At 41.7% G+C, this 27898-nt stretch overlaps 1 protein-coding gene across 1 annotated transcript in view; it reads right to left on the bottom strand.

Moving 5' to 3' along the window:
* Positions 1-5099: 5099 nt before the first annotated feature.
* srbd1 (S1 RNA binding domain 1) overlaps positions 5100-27898 on the bottom strand; it is a 64132-nt gene continuing 41333 nt past the window's right edge. Inside the window, exons 17-21 of the mRNA XM_008301896.1 lie at positions 17013-17119; positions 14612-14779; positions 12944-13096; positions 8048-8232; positions 5100-6201 (exon numbers count right to left, since the gene is read on the bottom strand). Of these exons, the coding sequence (XP_008300118.1) occupies positions 5909-6201; positions 8048-8232; positions 12944-13096; positions 14612-14779; positions 17013-17119 (906 nt within the window). The 3' untranslated portion in view covers positions 5100-5908. The remainder of the gene's footprint in view (positions 6202-8047; positions 8233-12943; positions 13097-14611; positions 14780-17012; positions 17120-27898) is intronic.

Genomic DNA, 27898 nt, shown 5'->3' with positions numbered 1-27898 from the left:
ATCAACTTTTAGCCATTTGATCCTGACTGATTCCATCTCTACGCTAGGTACAACCTCTAATAATAACAATAATAATAAGTAATTAATGAAGTTACTTCTGTTTTTCTGCATTTTAATGCTGCATATATTTAATAAACTCAAAGGACAGACTCCTACAAACAGCTCCTCTTGTTGGATTATATTAATTAAAGGTGAATGTCATCAAAGTGACTTGTTCTGTCACATTAATGCTTCATTTTTATGGACATTTTAGTTGGTAATGGGTGTTAAATTGTGGGGCAAAGTGAATGAGAAAGGTGTTTTATGAATTTTGAAGCACATTATTATGTCTTTTGGACCAATAACAAGGAGCTGAAATGTGGAAAAACTAAATCTCTCCATGCAGCTCAACTGTTGATGCCTAATCGTTAACACAATGGCTCTAAGTTCGAACTTGTGATGATCTGAGAGTCATACGTAAATGTTGCTTGGTCTTACAGAAATGCAGCCAGGTTGCTCACTGAGACGTGAGGCCGACATGTTCAGATGTTGTCAGATTAAAGGAAAGAGCTTCTGAAAAGGACTTGAGACTCCTCCATCGTGCTGACGCTGGAATATCTGGCAGAGCGACACTAACCTTTGCTTTGTGTGTCTCTATTCTGTGCACAGAGTCTTTAAATACTGTGATGATGCAAAAACAAAGACGAACGTAATCAAAGTACAATGAATACTATACTATAACTGCATATGAAGCTGTGGAAGATGGCTCGTGAACACCTGGCACCTATGAAAATATTGACTCAGATTGAAACCCCTGCTAACGGGGGCTTTTCTCTTGACATACCCCGTCATTGGGTTGCCTTCCTCTGCTTTTCCACTCTACCAAGATTTCATGCTGATTAAAATAAACACACACTCTGGAGGCATTACCCACTTTGGGGAGATAAGTGGTGAGAAAAATGGTTAACAAAAAGTTGGGGGATGAGTATCTGCAGAAGAGATGAACCACAGGAAAGAAAGAAAAGCACACCGGAGATTCATTTTTCTCCAAGGACATTTCATTTACTGCTACTAATCAGATGCTTGCTCATTCCAGCCATTTATCTTTCAGCTCTACTGGGGAAGCCTTCACAAGCGTTGTTGGTGAGATGTTACGCATAAAGCTTCCCCCTGGAACACCTGCAGTGCTTCAATGTGTCCGTGTGCTCAGGAGAGCTTATGCTGGGGGGGTTACGTAAATGTTTTATTTCTCTACAAAGAGCCTCATACTCTCCCTATATTGGCTAACGCAATCAATAATCAAGACAAATTTTCTTCTCGCTGTCGGCGTTTGCGTATCAGCGGCTCTAAGCGAATGTCAGCTTTTTTGAACTTCCTTGTGTGTGACAAAGTACGTGAAAGGTTGACGGAGAGAGTGTGAGAAAAGGAACAGACAGAGAGACAAAAACACATGTACTGTGCGTTTGTCTCTCGGCCAGTGAATGAAATATAGGGCCTGAAGTGTGTGTGTGACTGTGTGACTGTGTGTGTGTGTGTGTGTGTGTCCTGGCACGTGTGAGGTGGTGTGTGGGCGTCGAGAGGGAAAGCTCATAAAACCCATGATCACACTGATGAGGTCACGGGGAGTGAAACCGGAGAAAGCCTTTCATTTCCTGTCTCATTCCATCCCTCTCTCTCCTACCTCCATTCATCCATCTCTCCTCCACACTCCTGTCTATACTGCACTCCTGTTTTTCACCGCTGATGCCAAAAGTCAGAGTCTTTCTCGCCCCTCTGGCTATCTGGAATTTTTCACTGTGTCACCTAACAGCGGAAAACGAGAATACGAGAGAGAGAGTTTTGTTTTTGAAAAATCTGACTGAGGTTTGCGTTCAGCTTTTGACAAATGAGTCTAGAAAATGTAATTTTGGGTTCTCACATTAAAACTCCTTCACTTGTGATCTGGTTTTTACCACTAATGTGCTCGCACATGTAGCGCAGTGTAATGGCTATGTGTTTCTGTCATGTTACGCTGTCGGGCTGCCTTTCTTTAAAACGCAGCAGCTCGTACAAAGTGTGTCAAATATCAGAAAACTATTTTTAAAAAATAGTCCAGAAACCCGAGATGACATGATTAAATGTAATGACAATCCGAAGATGTTCAGCTTGCAATCATTTAAACAGAGAAAAGCAGAAGAGCCACACAAATAACAGTTTGTAATCCATTAATTTTGGCTTTAAAATTGACTTGAACATGTAATCACTTAATTGATTCGCTATTTTCTGTTACTTAACCAACCAGTTAGTTGACCGATTGTTGCAACTCTAAAGCGATTTAAAGTAAATCACATACAGGCTGGAAATTATATCCAAAAACACAAGGACACACTCACTCAGACCTACACATGGGTTTTTGCAAACATTGTAGAATTTCTTTAACAATGCTGCCCTCTTCCAAAGCTGAAATTACTGAAACTTGACAAAACAAAAGATTTAAATTGAGCAATCTGCATGACCAAACTCTGGACATGTTTGAAAAAAGCACACACACAAATATTTGAAGCTAATACAGTGGGTTGTAGCTTATTGTTCCACAGGGCCCCGATTCATGGAAGTTTGCTAAACAGTGGGTTTGGGCTCAGCGGATTGCCAAGTCCATCACCAGATGTTGAGAGTCAACATGTGAGTCTGACCACAGACTGGAAGTAGACACACTGCTTTTCTCACAAAACAAAAAAACGGAGAACCGGAGTGAGTGAGTTGTGGCACTGCTGCTGCTAACCCTGAGTTATCTTCTGCTGGAGGAAACCAGCACTAAGGCTTTGCAATCACAGTGTGGCGATGATAACCGCCGACCAACAGAGGAAAGGAGATGAAAAGAGGCTGATGTTACTGTGGATATGAAGAGATGATTCTTAATGTCTAACTGTTTTGTATGCATCACCTAGTAAATAAAACAGACATCTAAATACTGCAATATACCGTTCTATAGTATCTCTGACGCTAAAGCAGGAACGGGATGGAATCAAAAATGGCCGACACCTCCTGCACTGACAGCTGATGACTGTTTAGCGGTAAATATAAAGCTATTTTGGTAACACATTAGCAATCCCTTCCTCCCTTCCAACACTGAACATCTCTGTGATTTGTGTGGATATTAGGGTTGGGCTATTGGACGAATATCATCGGCCGAGTCCACAGATTCTATTCTGGGGTAAAAGCCAACAGCAACAACTGTTCCTTCCGCTCTTGTTTTAAATCAGAGCGTTGTCAAAGTGTGAGAGAAAGAGAGAACAGAACGCAGCACTACGATGAAATAAGACTTTAAATAGTAAGAAAGGGGAAAAAAAATGCCTATGTAGTGGTCAGTGTTGATATTGTGCTGCAAAACTGGACTCTTAAAAGTTTCGGACGTCTCCAGAAATATATCGAACTGATCCCCACAACGTGTATCGTAATCAGAGTTTACTTGCCTTGAAATTTGCGGAGCTGAAGGACTAAATCCTCTTTGGCTTTTGCCATCACACCAAACTTTCTTTTTGTACTTTTTACACCAGACAGCACTGCAGCCTGTTCGCAGAGCTTCAGACCTCTAATACCTTTTTTTGACAGGTGGTCTGAGAAATCCGAGCTCAACAGAGAAAGCTATATTCTCCACTCGATGCTTGCTTAGCAGGACGCACTTACTGGCTGTGAGAACTATTCTCTCTGCTCCTGTGTGAAAGAAAAGTTAAGACGATTTTCTATCCACCTGAGTCTCGGTGGCTGAACAAGAGACAACAAAAGGGAACCCCGCGTGACCACTTGGGATGTTTTTCTTTGTTAATTTGACTTTTAATAGCCCGTGACTTATAAAAGAACAAAAGCGTGTTTTTATGAGTGTGACACTCATTTAATCGCTTGCTTACCATCAATTTTCTTCACATTTCACCGAAACCTCAAGGCACACCTGAGCTCACTTCGTAACACAACAGCCGAGAGCCGGTGCAGCAGAGGACAACAGAGAAGTACACAACTCCTCCCGCGGTTACTCTGCTTCTTATCGCCGGCTCATTACTGGTCAGTGTTTGACAAAAACTCCATGGGGTAGCGGTAGCTGGCTGCCAGATTGCCTGTCCCATCTGTGTGCTCACGTTTAGTAGAGGGAGGAAAATTAAAGGCGGGAAAAGCAGGAATGGTGCTGAGGGAAGCTGTGTGTGCTTTCTACCAATACATGTGTTCCAAAAAACGCTGGAAACATAAAAAAAAAAACACGAGAGGCTGCGCCGAGCTACAGGATATGAGATCAAAACAAACACAAGATAACAAAATGACAAGAAGAGTTAGCGTCAAACGGAACGAGGCACCTTGATTAAGCAGGAATTTCTCAACAAAAAACTAAACTGAATGCGTATAGAAAGACGATGAAATACAGTATGTGAATCTGTTCTCAGATCATCGCCGAGCAAAACTGCCACAAATCATTAATCCTGATCGAACATCTCTTTGTGTTTGTGTGTCTAGAATATATAACATTTGTGCGCCCGGGGGGAGATAGCGGAGCAGCAGCAGCACTAAGAGTGATTAGGTATTCTGCATCCAGTATAAGGTTTAGCACGGGGGACCCGGGGCTTTCTCAGAACCATATTTTATGTATGTTTTTTTTTTATTTTTTATTTATTCCAGTTTCATAAAAACAAACAAATTAGATAATGTGGATGGGGAGTCTGGGATTAATTTTGAAGCAGCTGATTAGTGTGTGTGTGTGTGTGTGTGTGTGTGTGTGTGTGTGTGTGTCATGGGATGATTGTGTCTGGGACCATGCCCTAAAAAGCCTTCAGGCTTTACTGCAGTCTGGGAGATAGAAACACTCCCACCTCCTCCTCCTCCTACCATCCCCGTCTCCACCCGCCCCCCCAGCCCCTCTCATCCTCTCATTATGGTTTTTTTTTCTTCACATTTTCCTGTTGTCTGGAAGAAAAACTTGTTCTTTAACTGCTGTGTTCTTTCCTCTTTTCTTTTTTTTTTCCATCACATCACACATCTGCTCCCACCTCCCCGCCTCACGCCGCCTTCCATCTTTTCCATTCTCGCTCCGACGTGACTCCTGAGCGTAAAATTTTGCGGAAATCTTTGTTTTGAGAAAGTGAGCATGGAGAGTGTAGGGTATAACGGAAAGGTTTTTATGTCAAGGTACAATGTAAGATCCGTTTAGGATAACATGTCGACTCCTTCACTTGGCTTCTTAAGGCTTCACATGAACAGTAAACCACAAACAGCACAGGTGATAGAAAGGTGTGACCGGACAAACTGTTCAGCACAGAACAAACCTTGAGCTCACCTTGAAGAGCTAAAATTAAAGGATTATCACATTTACAAAAGAAATTAACAGTTCAAGTACAAAGCTAAAACTAAAGTGCAAATAATTACGTGTTCCATCTAACAAAGCGTAGATGTTAGTATGTTTACATCGCTAACTACGGGGTCAGTGGACAAAAAAAAGAACATTTTTAACTGAAAATGAGCAATCAGGTTTAGTCACAAGGAAAGTACAACTCCAAATCAGCCTGAGAATAAATACAACTTTTTCTCCCTTGAAGTGAGTTTCTAAAGTTTCACATCCATTAAAATGTTCATTTTGTTTCTGGACTTGTAACAGCTGTTTGTAATGTTGGATGTTTGGTGTAAATATTTTTGCATGCATGTTGAAAACTGCAGGACCTTGAAGAAAATGCAGACATCAGTTGAATTGTGTTATCATAACTGCAAAATAAAGCGCCGTTCCTATACGCTTTAACAGGCTTCCTGTTAAAATGAATGTGTCAGCTCAGCTTGCAAGAACCGGATCAGTTCTCATCCACAGTCACTGTAAGCGTCGGGGAGCAATTTGTCTCTCAGTAGCCTTGTGTGGAATTTTCTCGTCTCAAATCAAGTCCAATTATAAAAAGTGAAATGTGGGAATAAAGAGAGTCTACTGCAAGACCCTGATCAGGTCCAACCCAATCCGTCCCCTCTGAGAGTCCACACTCAGGACCCGGACCTCCACCCGTTCCCCAGGTCCCAGAGCCAGGCTGCGTCGGCGCTGGCTGACAGGCAGCTTGTCCAGGGTGATGTTGCTCTTGTGGATGAGGCCCGAACGGCCAACACCGATATCTACGAAAGCCCCGAACAGAGCCGTGTTTTCCACCCGGCCCGTCAGCACCGCGCCCACCTGCAGATCGCTCATTGAGACAATGCCCCGTTTAAAGTCCGCCTGCCCAAAATCTGAGGATGGCAAAGAGAGAAGTCAACAGAGAGATTAGCAAAAAGGTGAAGTGGCTGGATGGAAGAGGGAGAGGGCAAAATCAGGTAGGGGGCAGTTGGTAGAAATGTTTGAGAGGATGGACGGGGAAGGGGGGTGCAGAGGAATCACAGGGCGGGGCAGAAACGACAAACAGATATTACATTTCAAACAGCAACTCAATACTTGTGTGTACATACTTCCACATTTCTCAGCGTTCTATTCAAACCCCACTTTCCACTTTGCCTGCTCATGAGATCTTTTTCCTCTCTGTAACATTAACACAAACAAGGAAGGCGTTCGCTCCAGGAAATAGTCTGGTCCAATTATCCTCCCCACAGCACTGATTTCATGCGGTAGCCTCGGCCCATCTGTTTACTCAGCTGAGCACTGGCTAGGAGGCCAAGCGTAGTGTACTGCAACCGAATAGGGCCAACCTGAGAATGAACCTTGAAGCTGCGTTCCTTAATTTTGAGAACAGTTAGCCAGCACTAACGCCGTATGCAGGCCTGAACTTTTTAACTCTCCACATGAAACTGTAGGAAACAGGAGAGTTTGATAAAAAAAAGGCACAGGAATGATTCTGTAAAAGGTTTTCTTCACTTTCTTTGTTTTGCCAAAACGAGGCTCATCGGCTATTTTATTCATCAGAAATGACCACGCCTAATATTACATGCATGCATGAGTACGGAGTTGCACACACAATAATCACAACTGGGTCAGAAATATTTACTTTCCTTGCAGTTGGCTCAAACTATCCTCTGATTTCAAGCTCTCAGTGTCGCAGCCTATAAACCAGTATTTACATCACATTAATCAGGATTTGAGCAACTTGTACTTCCATGTATCTGCATTACGCGACCTTGAACCTTGCATTTCACGCACCTGGGTTTTCAATGAGGGAAAAAAAGAAAAAGCCAAAGACAGAAATGTGTCATAATCTCTTGAGAAAACAAATTTGAGCCACAACAAAGCGAAATCTAAAAGTTTGTGACTGTGCACGGTTTTATTGGTATGTTTATATGTGCCTGAACTCCAGAGCTGGAGATTAAGGAGAAAAACAGAGTTCTTTGTGCATTTGTGAATGTGTGTGTGTGTGTGTGTGTGCCTGTAAAGACACTCTGTCCAACAACACAGTCTGCTGGACCCATCACACCCTGTCAGAAACATACTGCTTGTATTGTTGGGCTACAGGGAGGAAGCCACAGCACTGTCAGATCCTATCGAGTTACACTGCCAAGACATGCCTATTATAGCGAAGGCAAGGAAAGTCGGTGTGCGCCGTAACTAGCAAACCAGTCAAAGAGCTGGATAAATACGCGTTCGATGTTCTATCAGTCAGCGGGGACCTATAAAGGACATTATGAAGGAAAGACGAGAGACTAAGAAGTTACTGTGACTGATGGGTTGCAGCGTACGGAATTTTTCTAGGATTCAAAATAGTGACAGTTTTGTTGTTCGGTAGCAGGATTTTCGCACAAAAATACACGTGTAAATAACAGACGGAAGAAAATAGAGTTCAACTGTGGTTCGGTTCAGTTTATATTCCCTACCAGTCATGTAACTGAACGGTGTGCGGCGAACCCAAACGTATACAAACACTAATTCCTCTCAGGATCTTGAATGTGCCTTTTTTAAAAGAATTTGCAGAAATGTTGAGTTTATATACGCAACATTTGTTCCCCTTTGTAATTTTTTGCCAGTATTCTTTGATTTAACAAAGCGTTTTTCCAAATTAAAATTCCATCTTGACTCTACTTGCTTACACTGTGCTAAAAAGAAGAGCTGATATCAGTATAACAGTGTGAAAGTGAGTGGTGGGAGACTCACTCTGTCTTATGTCGAACCCGGGAGGCTGCGTGAGGCCGTCCATGATGAGTTTGAGGGTCTCAGGTGTGGTGTCCAGCGTCCGGGCCAGCTCCTCCACACAGCTTGTCTTAACCTTGCTCTCCACACAGTTTCGCAGACCTGCACTCCCAATTTGGTCCACATGCCCACCCACGAATGACAGAAATCTGGAGAGAAGAGATGTGTGAAGAAGAAGAAAAAAACGTATGTAAAATACAGAGTGTGAAAATTAAACTTTTAAAACTACAAAACGCTGACAGCTTTGAAGGATGGAGTACAGGTGAAAGAAAGAGGAAGGGAGGAAAAGTGATGACATACTGGGAAGAATGACGAGGAGAAGAAAAAAAAGAGGGAGAAGGAAACAGGGAGGGAAAGAAACATTATAAGCTCGAGCAGGTAAAGTGAGCGGGATCTGAGGTGTGAGAGCAGCGCACACAAAGTCATGAGCTGTCGAGGTGGAGCGCTCTGTTCTGAAAAACACACACATGTACAAATATACATATTTAATTTACCCCCTGGTAAATCAGGTAAACCCACAGCGGGCTGTAAACGCCCCGACACCTCGTCTCGTGAAACTGCCTCCACTGTGCCGAGGCCGGACCGCCTGTCTGTCAACCACACTTGTATCACTTTATTCGAGCACAATGTCCCACCATGTACAGTCATGTCTAGACAGTCAGTCAGGTCGCACCATTTCTAATTCACTGAGCCCGAGATATAAATCCAAACTAATTAGCTAGCCTGCGCTCTAAACAGGCTTAGTAACAAACCGGAGCCAAAGTAGCAAATAGAGGTTATGGAAAAACGTGAGATGTGTGTGTGTGTGTGCAGCGTGCATGCTGTATATATTATTTACAGTAGGCACTTGGCACAGCTGGTGATAGATGTGAATGCATTTGCGTCTACGCATGTGTTCATGTGTGGACCAGCTGGGTAACGTCCGTGATTGATGTCGCTCACTGGCAGCCTGACGCCAAACAGACTCCGCAGCTGTCCGCCCCGTGATGGACGCAACAGGTGGACGCGCAAACACACACGGACGCACACAAAGTTGATTCATACACAATGTTGCTCAGAAATGCTCGTTTGGCAGTAGCGGGGACAGTGCCGATGTAACTTGAAACGGCTTGTGTACAAACTATGTACGAGACAGCTGTGAGGTGAGAGGCCCCCGCCATCAAAGTCACCATCCACCGTCCAAAACGGGGAGACAAGCGGAATCAATCCCTCAACACCGGCGAGCGAGATTGGTGCAAAATAGTAGCTGAGTGTGTGCCAGAAATGGCTTAGTGGTGAGGAAACAACACCTTTGGACCAAAATGGATGTCTGTGTAACGCTGGGGTCTTCTCCCCTGTGTCTCCCAAAGCTTCTTAGCTTTCCAACCATATATCTCTTTACAGGAAAAGAAACAGTTGTGCCTTGATGGCTTAGCCGTCTAAGTCACATACCACATAGCCCGCCTGCTTGGAGTCCGGCCAGGTATAGGAGGTTGACAAATACGTTTTAAGACAGCAGAATCCATTTTGGACATCTTAGTTTGTTCATCTGAGAGTATAAGCTGCAGCCCAGGAAGGAATATTTGATTTCCAACTAAGATACAAGCAGCAGTGTTACATCCTGAGTCTCATTGCTCATATTTTAACCCTTTGGAGACGTTTACAGAGATACTAATCTGCCTTTTTTTTCTGCACGGAAGAATTTTTGGTGAGGTTTTAGGTGTCCCCCAAAGGAAAACCATTAATGCAAAAATGTTAAGAATTGTGAATAAAAAATATACATGGAGAGATTTTTTTTTTAACCAGTTTTGTTAACAAGGGTTTCATTTACTGAAGCGTAATGATCGTTATTGTTTATCTCATAGTCAGAAATAACAGGAAGTGCACAGATTTCTGTCAAATAAGGTAACATAGATTCATTGCCTTATTATACTGAGACCAATCATACTTATTATTGTGCATAGTCACCCCCTCTAAGGCACGTCCCGAGCCAGGAAAAAACAGTTATCTTACTGGGAATTCTGAAAAAAACAGCTTCTTGTGTTCATCTACACTAAAGGCAAAAGTTCAAACTGTTCTCTAATGGTGATCAAAATCATTCACAGGCTCAAGACAGAGCACACTATCAGTTTACAAATCAAATTAAGGAGCATCTCTTAAACTTGAGTGATAACAAATACTTAGGATTGGAGAGGAGAGATCTTATGAAGGATGTGGTGGGTTCTGCTTTCAGGTGTGTGTGTGTGTGTGTGTGTGTGTGTGTGTTTCTCCCATCTCATTTTTCAGCGGTGTATGTTAGTATTTAAGGGGTACCAGGACTCCTGAGGCCTCCCACCACTGTTGGGTTCATACTCCTGTAATTACTACCAACACCGTGTATGTGTGTGTGTGTGTGTGTGTGAAAACGGGGCTGGGTGGGCTACAATACAGATTTTATCCAGGTCCACAGCAAGAACCCACTCTGCCTCGTGTTATAGAAATATTGGGCCCTGACTGTTCCTTATCAGAGAGTGGAGCCCCTTTGATTCACACTAAATTAATGCTAATATTTCATGGGTGGGACTCACAACGATATGCTCCATTGATGTTTAGTTGTGAAATATTCTAATGTCTTCTCCAGCTGAATGACAACATCCTTTACAGAGAAGTTTCACAAACAAATTCCACCGTTATTGAAACAAAAGGTGGACAAATTGCGTCTGTGTTCTTTGCTTTTGTGTGTGTGTGCGTGTGTGTATATGGTTACAAAAAGGGGTTGATGTGTGGGCTGTGAGCAGTAATGGAGGATCCAGTTCCACTAATGTGATGAACATGATATTCCTTATACACCATAAAGAAACAACACACACACGCAGCATTCCTTCACAATCCTCCCCTCGAAGCCGTCTGTTGTCATCAGTTGGAGGTGAGGACGGGAGGAGATCAGCGAGGCGTCTCAGGGATGCCCTCGTATCTGATAAAGTTGAGATTTTGGATTTTGAGAGAGGTTAATGTGCCTCAAGAGGAAAGCATTTCAAAAAAGAGCTGCTCCTAGCATAACACAACGATTTAAAAACAATGAGCAGGAAGTCACACACCTGTGATGCGTTTTTTTATTTAAATTCGAACACTTTCCACAAACAAATTCATCAAGACAGCAGTTTTTTTTTCATCTGAATTAAGACGAACCACCACAGTTGAGGGTTTATGTGAGGAGGCAGCCAAATTGGCAAATCAACTACACGCTCATCAAGCATGATTATCTATTTTGCAGAGGCGTGGTGTACCCTCTGATTTAAAGTTCAAGCTTACGCCAGGCTGTCTAACTTTGAAGGAAGAGCAAGTACAAACATGCATAGCTTTTCCTTCACTTAGTCATTAGACTTCATTGACCATCTTCTGGAGCATTTAAAGAGGCGTAACATGCTGTGAAACCACAAGACAAATGTTGGGAGGCTTTAAAAAAATATATTTTTTCTCCAATTCTGCAAGAGTATGTAGAATTTAGACCATCAGAAAATGTATTTATATCAAGTGAGAAATTAATCCACACTGAATTGAGCAAATTCCCAGACCTGGATTATAAAGTAGTCATAACAAAGGATACAACGTTTGCCAACGCAGGATTAGGAAATCTGAACAGCGGGAAAAATAGAAAAGCAGACAACAATAAGGGGGCTGCTGAGAAATGAGGGGAAAAATTAATGATCGAGTGGGAGAGAGGAACAGACAAAGGGCAAGTAGGGGAGATGCACTGGAGGCTGGTGATTTTTCTGCCACATACATGCCAAAAAAAGTAGATGAAATTTGGTGTGTGATGCAAAGAATATCACTCCTTTTTGCTGCTTTAGATTAAATTCCATACCTCCATTCCTAGAATAGCAAACATTCAGGTAATTAACACAAATGTAGGTGTTGCATTAAATCATTTTAAAGTCTTTAAACTGTCAATTTTTACAGTCAAGAGTAATTTTGATTCGAGCGTAGCAGCATTTGGGCTCCTTGCTGAGATAACATCACGGAGGATAAAAGACACAGTTAAGAGAAAGAGAATAAAAAAGAATGAAACAGGAACATAAACATTGTAAGCTATATATGCTGGGTTGGATTTGGACGTGTGTGCACGCGCTGTGTAGGAAATAAAAGATATGCATGAGAAGAATTGAAAAGAATAGCTGGTGTATTAAAAAATAAGGAGTTGGTGGTGATTTGTGCTCCCTTATTTTAAACCTCTCACCCCTCAAACCCTTTATGATGAACAACTTTACAACCCAGTATTGAACACGCAGACACATAAATCCGCAAAGACACTCGGACACTTGGCTGAAGTAGGAACGACGAGAAAAAAAAAAAAAAAACACAGTTTCACACAAGCAACATCAATCTATCTGCATGTGTGTGCACACACACACACACACACACACGTACGTACGGAGGCCATTAAAGGCACATCAACATGAGGGGAGCAATGCTTAAACCCACTAGTGTCAGAACTTATGTAGACTAAACACAGTTGAGTGACTACAGCTGCAGCAGAGAGGACCCTCGCTCTCGCTCTCGCTCGCTCTCCTTCTGTCTGTCCGACTGTCTCTCTCTCTCCCACACACACAGGACATAGAAGTCTTGGGCAGATGTTCAATGTGCTTTTGATATCAGCATCAGCAGCGCTAACAATCATTTCTCACACAAGGACACACACGCACCGACGCGCACACACACAAAGCCAACGCCTCCTCTCTTGTATCCCATGTCTGCGTAAATCAAATCAGAGCCCTCCACCACTATAACCAACCCCATATGAGATGGTGTCAAAATCAACTCCATCTTAGCCTGAACATGCTTCGGCCAGTGGGGTAGGCTGCTGCACAAGTGTGTGTGTGTGTGTGTTTGTGTGCACTGTACCTGTGTGCCACGTGGTAGGACTCTGGATGTATGCAGGTCTGATCCAGAGGGTTAAATGAGGTAGGTACGCTGACACCGGTCTTTCCTTTGCCCTTCTTAGCAGCTGATTTCTCTGGTGCTGCTGCTGCTGCAGGCTCAAGTGAGGACTTGACACTGTTTTGGCAAGAAAGAAATGCATTTTATATGTGCAGGGTAGTCCAAGTCTTATGTACCGCATTCAGAACTGTGCATCACAAGCGTGATTCAGTAAATTAGTGGAATCTAGCCGTGCAGACGAGCTACGTTTTATTTCCACCCTAAAACAGTGGTGTTTTATTTTTAACAAGTATTTACTGATTTTCTACTTTTAACACTTTTAACATGTGAATACATCACTAAACAACAAATCAAACACTTGCAAATTAAGACAGAAGTTGACCTGAAGTTCAAATAATTAAGCGCTTTCCCTAAAAAGAAAAAAATAACACAGAAAAAAAAAATAAATAAAAATTTAAAATGTTGAAAGAAGCAACAGTCTCTCACAACAGGAAGTTAATACTTACTTCTACATTAACGTCACACATCTAATGCTTTCTCAATGTCACCAGTCTGATAAATATCAAAAACCAGCGGCCAGGAGAGAGGCAACTAACATTCTTCCAGAGCAGACCAATCGAGCTTCTGGCTAGTAGTCGGTACAGGTCAACCATTTTTCTTTTTCTTTTTTACCAATTGTAAAGATAAATGCCAATAATGTATAGTTTAGGACTGATCGATATTGCAGAAGAGGTGATTTGAGAGAAAAATCCTACCATAGAGTGAAAAATGTGTGAACCTCATTGCATTTCCACACAGAAAGCTTTGAAAAATATTACACTTGCAGCACTGCGGTGGAATAACAGGGTTAGATTTATGCAACTTTGTGGGGGTGGTGGATGTTCTCATGCACTAATAAACACTTTATCCACATATGTGCAATATTTTAACTAATGTCCAATATTTTCATTCCTACAAGTGCAATATACAGTGTACCTGACTGTTTACACAAATGTGTCAAGCATAGCTAATTTTGGTTTTTCTACTTTAATGTTTATATTTTTACTTTAGTTACACTTACATTGCTTGTATATTTACTTATATTTTGCCTCTGTTGTACATCACACTTATTATTTATTGGGCTTTAAAAAAAAAAAACGGGACCTAAGTACTAATTTCGTACCACAAACATGTAAATGTGAGCTGGCGTGACAATAAAGTTTCTTGAATCCCAGTCGAGTATTTCTGGTTTGTGTATGAGCATAATACGGTGGAGTCTAATTAGTTTTGTTTGCACCACTCACTCCATTAAAAGCTTCTGTTTAAAATAATGCAAATCCACCATCAATATTTTTCAACACCGTCTCTGTCTTTGTGCGGATTAACGAGGTTCTGGAGAGGCTTCTTTGCTCTGACCCATCTCTGCTTTACGTGATATCACCATATGACACCACATTTAAATGTTAAAGTGTCACTTTTAATGCTTTGAACAAACTTCAATGCAAGTAAATCAAAATGACCTGAATGGACAGACACCTAAACATCAGTCAGTTGTTTTTGGAATCTGTGGCAACCCTTACATGAGAAATAGCTACAAAAGCATCTTAGAAGAGTGTCTCTGTGGGTGTGGGTGTATAAAGCGTTCATACGTACCTCTGCAGGGTTTGAGGGTTGATTCTGATGAAGCCAGCACACTGCTGGTAGCTCTTGGGCCCCATGCCTTTGACCAGTTTGAGTTGCTCCCTGTTGATGAAGGGACCTTTCTGCTCTCTCCACTCTGCAATACTCCGAGCTCTGCCTGCATTCAGTCCCGCTACATGCCTAAGAGATAAAACAACAAATAAAAAACAAAAAAATGAGAAGATGCCTCACATCATCTGTTTACTGAAACAACTCCTGGAAGTTTGTTGACGTCTTTGTTTAATTCTAAGGTCTCTGTTTGGCATTCTAATTAAATAAAATAGTACAGATAAAAATAAAAGTGTTTAGTTTAAAAATGAGATAGAATCACTAATAACGCGCAGTTCTGTGGTATTTGCTTTGCACGCTGTCAAACAAACAGAGCACATTCAGCGACCGTGACCTGGCATTTAAAACAAGCACTGGAAACACAAGAGACACACACGGGCCAATATTTAGTGAGTATATTTGTCCAGTTTAGGCCGAGCAAAGAAGAGAGGTGATTTGAAACTCAATTAGGTCGACTCTGTTAATGCCCACAGTGACTCACTCGTGCTAAAACACACTGCTATGTCAACACTCCACATAATACCTCAGTCATCAACACGTCTGTGTGTGCCTAACGTGTGCGGGTGTGTGTAGCTTAACTTCTAGCAGGAGTGGAAAAAGCTCACTTGCAGAGCAGACAGGTAAACAGATGACCTGATGCCTGCTTCACAGCTGATGCCAGCTCATTTTATACGGTTTGTGTCCACCACAAAAAAAGTATGTGAGCGTATCTATATATGTGTGTGTACAGAATGGAGTGGCAGCAAACAAATGCACGTGTGCAGCGCTTTTAACCAATGATATGACATGTATATAAATGTTTCCTTGTCTGTGTGTATGTTTCTATGTGTGTAACTGTGTCTACCATGCCTAATCCTGTCTGTTGATTCCAGTCAGCCCAGTAAGTGGGGCCAGGGTGTGAAGCATAGTCTAAACAGAAAGCTGGCATGCTGTCTGTGTGTTTGTGTGTGTGTGTGTGTGTGTGTGTGCGTCGAGCACACGCCCGTGCATGAGTGTGAATGAAGCTTTGCCATGTTGTGACGGCTGAGGGAAAGTATGTCAGGGGTCTGAGCCTCATTTCATCTCTTTCTCAGAACCTGCATGTGTGTGTGTGCAGGACAGAGCGCTCGTCTGCACTCATGCATTTGTTTGCGAGGACACAGTATAAAGGACTGTGACAAAGTTTTCAGCTCTTTAGATGTTTTATGCGTCTTGCAGTTACATCAGGGAGGCATGTGATGGATCCCAGTTTCATTCTGAGGCCAGAAATGAAGCAAGAGTCATTAAAGACCCCTCCCATAAATATCAAGCGTTTTTTATCTTGTTAACATGTTCACATATTTTAGGTTTTTTAATTATTTTTTTTAAATATATAAGCTGGAAGTCATATCATCAGCAAAATAAGCCACCAGGGGCCTGTACTATGAAGCGACATCAACATAGGGTTAGGGGTAGTCAACCCGGATCTCTAAAAAATATCCTGCTTGACTAACCCTAACAACGGCACTCAGGATAACCGGTCCTACGACGGCGGTTATCAACTCAGTAAGTCAACCCAGGTTTGTCTGATCTGAGTATGAGCGTGTGCACATAAAACGTCTGGCTGCAGAACGGCTCACTTTACCGCCGAGGAGCAGTAAGTTCAGCGTAAGTTACCATGGCGATGTAAGAAGTGAACCACCGTCATAGGACTGAAAACCCAGGATTTAACCTGAAGTTACCTCGCTAACCCAAATCCTGCTTTGTCGTACAGGCCCCAGGTGCATTTCTAGTTTAAAAATATAATCTACTGCTGATAGTCTCTTTTAGACTTTTGGAGTTTCAAACACAGCAACCGATCCTGTAAACTTGCAGCAAGGAGCCTTCTGCATCATTCTTCTTCAAAATCAGTTTCCTAATCAAACATGTCGGCTCTAATTACTCCAGTTTTACAAATTGCCACTGTGTTGTGTAGAGTTGCTTTACAGTGTTTGAGCAGAGTTGTAGGTAAGATTTTAGGGGTTAAATCAATGACTGTAAGAACTACATTCAGCAAACAAGACGAAGAAGGGCACCAAAGAGTCCTGTTCTGTCATCAAGTAGTCAGTCCTGGATTACATAAAGAACACAGAAGAACTGTGGCGAATTCTTTAGGATGCTCGGACCATCTTATGTGGACCCTAAACAGCTGTGTGTGAGTGTACCAAGAAGAACCTGTTCTAAGGCAGAGGGTGGTCTCACCAATTAATGACCGGTTTCTCTGTTTGCTGGACTTAATTGATAAATACATTTCAGTGCCTGAATGTTTTTTTACACAGCGCCGTGTGTGTCTGTCTGCATCGTCTACCTCATCAGCATCTCGGAGCAGATGTTGACGTCCACCCCCACGAAGCTCACACACTCCTGCACCACTCCGTCCAGCGCTGCCTTCAGAGCTCCGGTCGACACGTCATGCTGGAAAAGCACATTTCACAAACCCACACGTATTTATGGATGCACGTACCATGCGAAGACACAGAAGAAATATCAGGATGAAAACAACATTAAATCACCGCTTCAGCCTGTTGCTCAGGAAAAACATCGGCCTACATTCTAAGATACACACACATTATTGAATTTCCCTTCTGGGATAAATAAAGTATTTTTCATTTCACACATACGCAACATGAGCAAGTCTTCTCTAGGATTTGTCTATTCTGTTAGGGACAGACTGACACCTAAAAAAAAAAGTTGTAGACAATTATTTTTCATGTATCCTAAAGCTAATACGCTACATTCTGCTGCCCCAGTGCTATAATGTTTAGTCACATATTCATAAATCTTGCCTACCCAGTATATTTTATTGCAGGTTTTTTTAATGGGCTTTACATAATCATGTCCTGTTTACATAATCCCCAGGCTGCACATTTCTATTCCATTTTTTGCTATACCACTATTGAGTCTTGTGTAGCCAATTTTCCAAACGGGATTAGTCAAAATTCATTCTTTAAAGATAAATATGTTATATAACAATAAAACACTGATACACTGAGAGAAGGCGGCGCTGACTGACAGCTAATACAGCCAGTAGGACTCAGAGAAAAAAACAAAGTCAGAGAGAAAGAGCTGATTGACAGACGGAGGGAGCGCAGGAGGGAAAAGAGAGCGCAGAATGTTTAGTTTGGCTTGTCAACAATCTCTCCCGCTAATACACTGTTCTTGTTAGTGTAGCTCTCTGTCAATAAAGAGCCTCCAAATGAACCCCTCACACTTCTCAAACACCAGCCAATCAACCAGTTTTAGAACATATTTTCCAAAAGGACTGGAGTCATTTTTACTAATAAGAAGCAGTGGAGGAGAGGCAACAAGGAAAGTGGAAAGGAAAGGAAAGGAAAGGAAAGGAAAGGAAAGGAAAGGAAAGGAAAGGAAAGGACGGGACTGAAAAGAAAAGGAAAGGAAAAGAAAGGAAAGGAAAGGACGGGACTGAAAAGGAAAGGAAAGGAAAGGAAAAGAAAGGACAGGAAAGGAAAGGAAAGGAAAGGAAAGACAGCACTGAGAAGGAAAGAAAAGAAAAGAAAAGAAAAGAAAAGAAAAGAAAAGAAAAGAAAAGAAAAGAAAAAGAAAAGAAAAGAAAAGAAAAGAAAAGAAAAGGAAAGGAAAGGAAAGGAGAGGAGAGGAGAATAAAACATCTCCATTGATAAACTTGGTGAAAACAAAACACCCAAATGAGATTAACGAAATTCTATGAGGTCTAGCGGCCAAAGAGAAGCCAGAGGCTGTGGTGGGAGGACAGGGCCAAAAACCAAAGAGTTCAGCTGGAGACTGATGCCTCAGCATCTGCTGGAGGATTAGCTGACACTCTAAACTAGACTACTGTTGGGCTGTGATTGTGTGTGTGTGTCATGTGTATGAACGTGACCGAGACTAGCATGGGTCGTCCTGTAACATGATCGAGCTCTGAACAAACACTGACTTGTAAACAGATAACGACAACGCCAGCTAGCAAACACACCCTCGTCTGTCAGCAGTAACAGGACGGCAGGACAGATGAGGACAGAGAGGGAAGCTGAGGATGAGTGACGGAGAGCTTTTTTTTTTGGTTTTGGTGGGCCACTGGTTTGGACAAATTGCTCAGGACTGACTGACGATCCTTTTTTATGAAATACATGTATAATATGAACAGTTGTTATTTTCTTACTGCAATCTAAAAGACAAGGAAAAAGCACGTCATCCTTAATTTCACACAAAACGTAGAGGCCTGCTCCTTCAAGTTCTTCAACACTGTCCTACTAAATCACACCACTGCTGCCTTCATTAAGCTGATTAGTTCCCACTTCAAACATGACAAACATCTCTAACGCTTCCCAGCCCTTCCTTCAATCACACCTCACCCGATTAATTACAATAACTGCAAAAATAATTACTCCGATTATTATCACCGATATCAATTCATGAGAAAATTCTGAGAATTTGCTTCAATAAAGAGAAATTTAGATAGGAAACAAAATCCTAGAGAACTGGAAGAGCAAAGAATATATCATATAATATCTGTCAACAGCAATCAGAACGATGGGATGGCGTGGAATGAAGATATTCTATGGATTTTCCCACATGGTCACATTGCCAAGATGGGAAGCTGAGGAACGAGGAAGGACACCGTGTCGACATCTAATCGACAGAAAGTGTCTGCTGACGTTTGTGTTGTTGATGCAGCACTTTATGAACACGTTTTAATTCTGCTGTGTGTCTCTTTGTGACCTGGTGTTGTGTGATGTAACGTCAGTAAACAAATTATATTCAAGGAAATTAAATAAAAGAAGAGTTCATTTGCAAAAACAGATTTTTTGTAGATTTTTGGAAAATGTTTTTTTTTGTTGTTGTTTGCTTGAGATAATGTCAATCAAACTAAAATTGAGTGGGTCAGACTCAGTAGAAATGACAAAAATAGAGATAACTTAAGTCTGATTGATATTGAAAAAAAAATCTATATAAATAAATATATATATAAATAAATATATAATAAAAATAAAAATATATATATTTTTTAAAATAGCAATTTAATTAATATTAATAAAGTTTTATTCTAATTTATTCTAATTCTATTGTCTACAATTCTACCATTTCATTTAGCAGATGCTTCTATTTAAAGCGACGTACATCTGAGAGCAGATACAACACGAGCAAGGATCTGGTCAGGAGGAAACAATCTAGATCGGTGCCATAAAACAAATTCAAGTGTGATCGGTTGCTGATACCAATAGCAGGCTGTGTGGGAGGTAATAGGAGTTTTTGTTTGTTTGTTTGTTTGTTTTTGTCAAGTGCAAAGGTGTTCAGTGAAGAGCTGAGTCTTTAGTCTTTTCTTAAAGACTGAGAGGGAGATTGAACAGAGTTTGGTGGTAACTCGTTCCACCAGCGTGGAACCACAGAGGAGAAGAGTCTAGCTGTCGACCTCGGGCCCTGTTGCGGTGGTTGGATCAGGCGTCTTTTTGTCGGTCGAGCGTAGTGAATAAAGAAACGTCTTACGTGAGCAATTTTAACAACATATACAGACAGTACAAACAGAGGAAAACTAAGGTCTCTAAGGTTCTGACTGCATCAACTTCAATCCACAAAAATAACTAATTATCACAGAGAACTGGTTATCCTGGTTATTTTCCGTTACCGAGCTGCAGTTACTAATTACAGGTTTTTAATTTCATGATTGTGGATCTGAATACTGTTCCTAGAACTAATGAGAGCTTACTGTTTCCTCTCAGTAATTATTTACTGGATACAATCTTTATTAACTCAGATTTAATTTTTAGTTCTAATGTTTGCAAGAACATCCTTTAGGCCGATTACTGCAATATCAACAGAAGCTGTTCCAAGTCCCGCCTGCAGTAATTAGGGTGATAAAAGTTGTTTGCTTCAGCAGAGAGGAGGTGAGAGGACAGCAGAGAGACAGCACAGCACCCCTGCTGACTGATGTGGTGATCTGCAGTCTCAGTGAGCTGAAGGTGTCGTGGTAACGCAGCCGGAGGCAATTTGGAAACAATAAAAATAACTTTCCAAACAAGAAGAAGTTCCCATAAAACTAGGACTGAAAGATTTACGATTTCTGGTGAGCGGATATTAACCAAGAAGACACTCGGAGAAGACAAAGAGGAAATCACCTGTAATGTCACACCAGAAAAGAATGTTTTCACACGAGAACGGTGGAGGTGTGCGAGGCAGTGTGAGTTTTAACCTGCAGTAAAACCCCAAATGAATGTGTTCTCACATTCTTATTGAAACCTTATAGAGGTGGGAGTATACGCGGTGGTATGGTAGCTGCAAACACACGTGCACCTCCGTACATACCTGTGCTCTATCAGTGACGGGAAAAACTCAAACACCTGAGCTTTAATCCATTCTAGTCAAAAACGGAAGTAATGGGGAAAAGATCTAGAAACATGGTGATGGAGGTAGTAAACTCCAGCCACACGACCATGTGTCAGGGGTTTCTGAAGCATTTTTTAAAAGCAAATCCCAACTAACACAAATATTTTACTCTAAATTACTCGTGTTTGTAATGTGGCTTCGAACAAGGCTTGGATTTGCTTAATTTGCTGGTTATAAATCCCCATTCTCGTGCCAGCTGAGGACATACTTATGACCTGTTAGACTGCGTATTCATGTCTGTATATATGTGTGTACAAGTTATTGGTTTCCTCTGTTTCCTATGAAATGTACTCTACTGTGTAAATAAAGTTTTTCTTGCTTGTTAATGACTCCATAACGATTTGCTAAAAGACGTGCAGTGTGGGATTTCCCTCTCTGGCACAAAGTAACGCCATCAATTCTGCCAAATCGAAAACATACAGTAATGCAATCTTCAACTGAAACTTCACCGACGTCTGACTCTAACAATTGCATATTTGAAATATTAGCAAACCTCAGCTGTATCCTAAAATTACACTGGCATACATGGCCAGCAAATGGCTTTTCAGGCTTCACTTCAAAGAGAAACCCTGCAAAAATTAAATTAAAATAAAATAAAAAGCTCTGGCTAGATGTGAAACACCACATTTATTGATTATTATACTCAACAGATACAGCTACTGGCTGGCCTACTCATAAACAGCACAAGTTTGTATTCACCTACAATATACAGAAGCTCAAATATTACAAATCAATAATTAATAATCATCATCTTGCCGATCAAATGAGGCACAACTTAACTGGTCACCAATTTGCTGCTACACAATAAAAATCTGTTTCCATGCCTGCAAATACGTCGTAAACACGATCCCAGACAGGCAACTAAAACACACACACATACACGCAAGGAGGAAATAAAAGTTTTTTTTTTTTAAAAGGTCACAGTTTGAACAGAAAATTCTAGTTAAAGAGAAAACCAGGCAATCGGGCAAATCAACAGACACAGATTTAGAGAAGTGTGTCTCTGGCACCAACAGCAGTGATTTAATGTGCCAGAGCCGGAGTGGAAAAGAGTAACTGTTACAGAACACGAGCGAGTTCTGCTCTATTAAACATACGTACACACAATCCAGCATGTGTGTGTCTGCGCTGACATCCTGACAGCAGAGGCCCGCATGGCGCTCTCACTTAGTTTACAGTGGCACTAAAAGCTCCAGTGGAGCGTGTTGTCCTGTATCTTCTTATCTCTCAAGCCATGCGTCGCCCTGCTTTACCCTTTGTGTTGCTTTCTTTCATTTCATGTCAAGGTGAACTTGCTGACGGGCTTTAAGAGTCACAAATACAAAGTTTAACACAACCTTGAGCATTTATTTTGACAGTGATCGTCTCAAATGATTTTCACTCCACATGTGATTGTTGGTATTAGGATCAGAACTGCAAGGTGGAGCAAAGATAGAGATGTTGTAACACATCAGCAAGCAAAGATAGATACGTTACGATCCAGTTTCACCTCCGCTCCCTCATTCCTCGGTTCCACCTCCCAGACCCAAAACCTCAAAATCATCCAGAACCAATGGACTGGATCCCTATGTGTGAAGGTCATATTTGTATTGGCCGGAAACCAGCTGAAGCCAGCCAACCAATACGCAGGAACAAAGTGCTTCTGTCTGCACCTCGAGTACTTAAACGCTGCTGAGTTACCACATGTCAATCAGGCAAGAGAGAGGGGGAAAAAGACAGTGGTGAAAAATGCAGAGGAGGTGAGAACGACAGGAAAGCAAAATAAGCATTTCTGAGAGGTGTTTCGACGAGAAAGCGGAAAGACGTTGTCGTCCTTTTCTGTGACGTACACACACACAGAGTCAGGTCGTCTACCCATGACACATAATCTAAAGCCACCAATTACAAGAGCGAGAGAGTGAAGGAAGGAGGCGAAGCAACTGCTAAAAGTCGAGGTGTTGACTGATAAAGATGGCAGAGATCTTTGGACTGACAACAGACTGAAATGCCGAATATGAATGATGCCACTGAGAGCTTGGCAGAAGGAACCACGCTGGAGCCTGAATGGCTGCATGTACTAAGAGCCTGAGGGAAGATTACAAACTGCAGGCTCAAATGTCCTTTGGGCTTTCTTTATTGCATTCAAACTGGGACACGGGGAACTTACTTTCTTGTCTTGCAAATTAGGCTTACTTTGTTGTATCTATTCTTTCGATGTGTGTCGCTACCCGCAATTTAACAAGCTGATGTGAGATAACGTTGGACTGATTTGAGCAAAACACACATGAAGACTGACTCATTCTTAAAATTTACTGCATGCTGAATTGGAATATGGTAACATCTACCAAGAATATAGGACATCCTATAAATACACAGCAGTCATTTAGCTGAACATACTTTCTTCAGGACATTCAAGCTTCCTGTGTTGATGAGATGCCATCAATTTGACAATGCAAAAACTAAGTCTACACATACTACAAGATATTGGTGATTGGTTGGGTGAAAGTAAATATAGTATCAGTGGGTGTGGCGAGAAATAAATGTAAACGTAGCCAGTCACAAAGACAGACACTGACTGTGGCTGAGCCCAGACTTTTGCTAAACATCTTACCAAGTGGGCTAATTATTGGTCTTAAACAAGAATAATTGGGTATAATTTAAGGTAAATTAAAACCTTTGCTTTCTGGAAGAGACATTTTGACATAAAAGGAAAAATCCCCCCAAAAAGTCTCAACAAAAACTTTGTAGGCAGCAAACAGTATTGATCCTATTGTGCCAAGGAGCATCAACGACACGGTGAAACATCTAAAGCAAAAATGTTTAAAGGAAAAAATCAACAGGAGAACCATAATAAAACCTAAAGTCAACATATAAATGGTGCAACGATGGTGAAAAGTGCGGTTGCCTATGTTGTGAGTGATAAAAAGTGGACGAGAAAGTAGAGTTTGTTGGGTCTGTGATGCTTCTTCTGGCATTACTTCACCCTCAACAGCAAGTATTGGCGATGACAGCAGTCCACAGAGGCAGAAGCAAGAAACAGATGTAAAAAATGACAGGGTTTTATAGTCCAGTACCAGTTTATGTTTGTGTGATGTTCAGTTTGCGGTTTCCTTGGTTCCATTATTATAAACTACTACTAATTTTTAGATAAAGGCCGATTGATGTAGTGACGTCCCCCTTCTTCATCCACATTCACATCCTTCATCTATCATTTAAAAAGTATTTACTGGTTGGAGAAAGATTAATCAAAGTTGTTCACGTCACTGCTTCAACTATTTCATTTGCTCTTGTTGATCAAAACACCAGAAAGCCTCGAGGGGAGGATAGCTGCATCAAAAACAGACATGGTTCTAAATTCACTTGAATCAAACTCTAACCAGTTTATGTTTTCTCCTCCCAGCTCAGCATGATGAACACTGAGCTTGGCACCAAAAATACCACAGAACTGGGCAAAGCAAATTTCAGGAGGATACCAAACTGTCACGAGCTGTTGAGCTGCCATTAAAAAAAAAGAAGAGGAGCTTGGTTGTTATTTGGAAACTTTAGAAATACTTAGGCCTGAAAAAGGAAAAACATATATATTGGGATAGTAGCTCTGTTTAAATATGCACTCCCTGGGTGTGTGAAACTGCTACTACACGTCATTCACTCTTAGATAATCAGTGGACTATGCACAGATGAACAAGGTGCCTGAGGTTATCTGAAGGTCAGGTTCTCCTTGACTGACAGCCTCTTTAAGGCCCCTGTGAAGTCCCTCTTTAGCGTATTGTGTACTATTCTAGGCATGTAGGCTTGGCTCTGTATACTGGTGTGTGTGTGTGTGTGTGTGCAAGCATGTGTGTTTGATTGTTTTGCAGGAAGTTGAGAAATAGCCATTAGGGTTTGATAAAAGGTGTTGGAAAAACACAAAACCATCTCCTCGCTGTCGTATCACTTTCACCTGATGATTTATGACGGGTATTTAACGACGCACTTATTCACACACACAAACACACACACACACACACCCACATAACACCAGAGGGACTGCAAAACAGAACATGAGAAAATGGGAACCGAATAAGTTCCAATACAGGCACAGGAAGTCGAAATGACTTCAGCAGGATTTCTTACTTAAAATAAAATCAGTTTGGAATATTTGGACAAAATGTTTCACCAAATGTTAAAACAGGAAGTCGGTGGGAGCGATTTATGCTTTTATTTTGTGGTCAAGAAGTAAGAAAATAGCTTCCCCTGTCACATAAGCTTCAATCAGCTGATTCCAAATCTTCATTATCAGCACTCAAAGATAGACCTCTACTTCTCAGTTTCAATTTTTTTTAATCTTTGTTTAACCATCCTGTTAATAATCTCATCCAGCTTGAGTGTTGTGGTGCGTGTTTCACCATTCAACCAGTGGTTAATTTCCTTTTATATGAAGCACGTGGCAGTCTCGGTAGAAAAGCAAAGCGCTAGAATAAATAGCCTGACATGACAACAGCCTGTAAATGTATTCTAAGTTGTTGAATAAGTAGACAACTGGCATCAGCCCGTGCAAATCCATTACACAAGCAAAAACACAAGATTCGCTCAACTCACACTTGCACTTAAACGCATGAACACTCAATAACATGCTGTGACAGATCGAGAGGAAATAATTAAAATGGTATCAGATAATGTTTGGCAGCTTCTGCCACTGACGAAGACTTTGAGAGTGAGTTTTTTTTTTTTTCCCACGCCTCAGAAAGCAGAGGCAGGAACTATCAATCACTGTCAAAGCCTCCATTTCTCGCTCTTCTTCCTTCCCTCGGCTCTGTCTGCTCCTGTCTCCCCTGTAGGCACTACCATTCAGGAGTGAAAGGTAGCAAGCTCCAGCCAGCGCACACACACTTGCACGGCCGCACACACACATACACACACACACACAAAGCAATATAAGGATCAGTGGTCTTGGTGCTAAAGTGACTTCACTTGCACTAGCCGCAGGCAAAAAAACTCACATTCAGTAAACTACATTTTTAAGTCGGTGCAAATGTGCCTGGAGACTCAGTTTTTCAACTGACCTGGTTAAGTTGAAAGACACTCATCACTGTCTGTGGGAAAACTTATAAATATGACATTTTAACATTAAACAACTCCTAATCTCTTTCTTTCCACAAGGATTGGGTTTGGTGTTCCTCGGATGACATGTTTAATCCTAATCAGAAGTTTGCTGTAGTAGCCTGTTTTATTGGTGTTTCGGCACACGGTGGGCTTAGAGACACGTAAACAAGAATCTGTAAAGCTTAGCCGACCCAGAACGTTAACAGAGCACAACATTTTATACAGATGGTCATAGCTGGGAATATGCAAATGTGATTGTAATCAAAAGATGGGAAGTAGATTTGCAAACAGGAGTTAACAATGACAGAGAGAAAAAGGTGAAGATTTTAGGGGTCAAGCAACGAACAAAAGTGTGATGGGATGAAGGAACGACACTGTGGGGGTAGGAGAGTGTCTCCAGACACAATCTGATTACCAAATTCACATTTAGCCTCTGGTTAAAAACACCAACAGGATGTGTTTTTCTTCATCACTGGCAGCTCCATCAAGTGTCAAGAAGACATGGAGCCCAGTTTAAAAGCTGAAGCCTAAAATGATCTGTTTGCTACAACAGCTCTGATCAGACTCTGAGTCAAACAGCTGACAAAGTGACAGAAAGCTGCAAACAAAACTTCAGATTCCTTCACCTACATCTGATGCTATAACCCATGATGCTAACACTTGAAAGATAGAAGAAAAAAAAAAGCCTGATATGAAAGGATGATGGGCAGCCACTGGAACAGAAGAGGAGATATTCTCGCAAAAAAGTTGGAGCTCGGGAGGGAGGACGGCTGAAAGAGGTGAGGAGAAGAAGAGTGACAGTTTCTTTAATATCCGGCTGGCAGGCGATGTTTTCTTACACAGCAGTGTGTGTCTGTGTGTGTATTTTGCAGTAGCAGTTAGTTTCACGGCCCTGGGGATTACCCAGCTGTCAACAGACCAGAGCAACATAAAGAGCTGACTGACGGATGAAGGACTTGTTCAGAGGCCACACCTATTAAGTGTCTAATTATTAAAGGACACAATGCTCCTGCAATGTTTGTCTGCGTCGGTGTTGTGAACGACACAGAAGCAGCCTTTTGAAAGGTATTGTGTTCTATCACAACTACAAAAACAAAAACTAATAACATTGGCTCTCCAGTCAGACATGTATCGGGCCAAATCAGTATCCAGAAAACCTGTCAGCCAGTGGTGCTGTAGTGAAAACAATGTTCCCACACCAATACTTACGTCCAATCTGATTTTAATGGGCCTCACTTTTTCAGCCCTCAGCTCATTTCCGCCTTTCTCTCCGAGCTGTCACTCACTGGGTCAGCAGAAGGAGAGAGAATGAGAGCGCATGCTGTGCCAGCTGTCTAGAGTTACATCTGCCCTTATGCTTTTTGGGTCTAATGGCAATAAACTTTCAGAAAGCTCAAAACGCCATGAATCACACAAAAGAACTTGCTGGAAAACACACACATGCACGAGTGCACTTTTCTCACACGTACACGTTAAATTCAGATATTAAATGCATGTGAGCACACACGCACTCGCCGATCGACGGTGAAGAGGGACGGGAGGGAAGTGTGTGTGTTTGTGTGAGCTCACACACAGGTCAAAATGATGTCCCATCTCATATCTGTCAGCACCCGGAGTTTATTTACTCGGTTATATTATCATTTGTTGACCTAGTCACATGATCTGAGAGCGGGAGGTGCAGAACCCAGGGCACCCCAGAGAGCCCGAGGCAGGACGTGATGAGAGACACGGGCCTGTGACCCAACACGCACAAGCACTTGCACAATACGACCT

This window comes from Stegastes partitus, unplaced genomic scaffold, assembly GCF_000690725.1.
Source record: "Stegastes partitus isolate 25-593 unplaced genomic scaffold, Stegastes_partitus-1.0.2 Scaffold1727, whole genome shotgun sequence".
NCBI lineage: Eukaryota > Metazoa > Chordata > Actinopteri > Pomacentridae > Stegastes > Stegastes partitus.
Note: the sequence above shows the minus strand (reverse complement) of the source record. Positions and strands in the feature narration are given on the sequence as shown.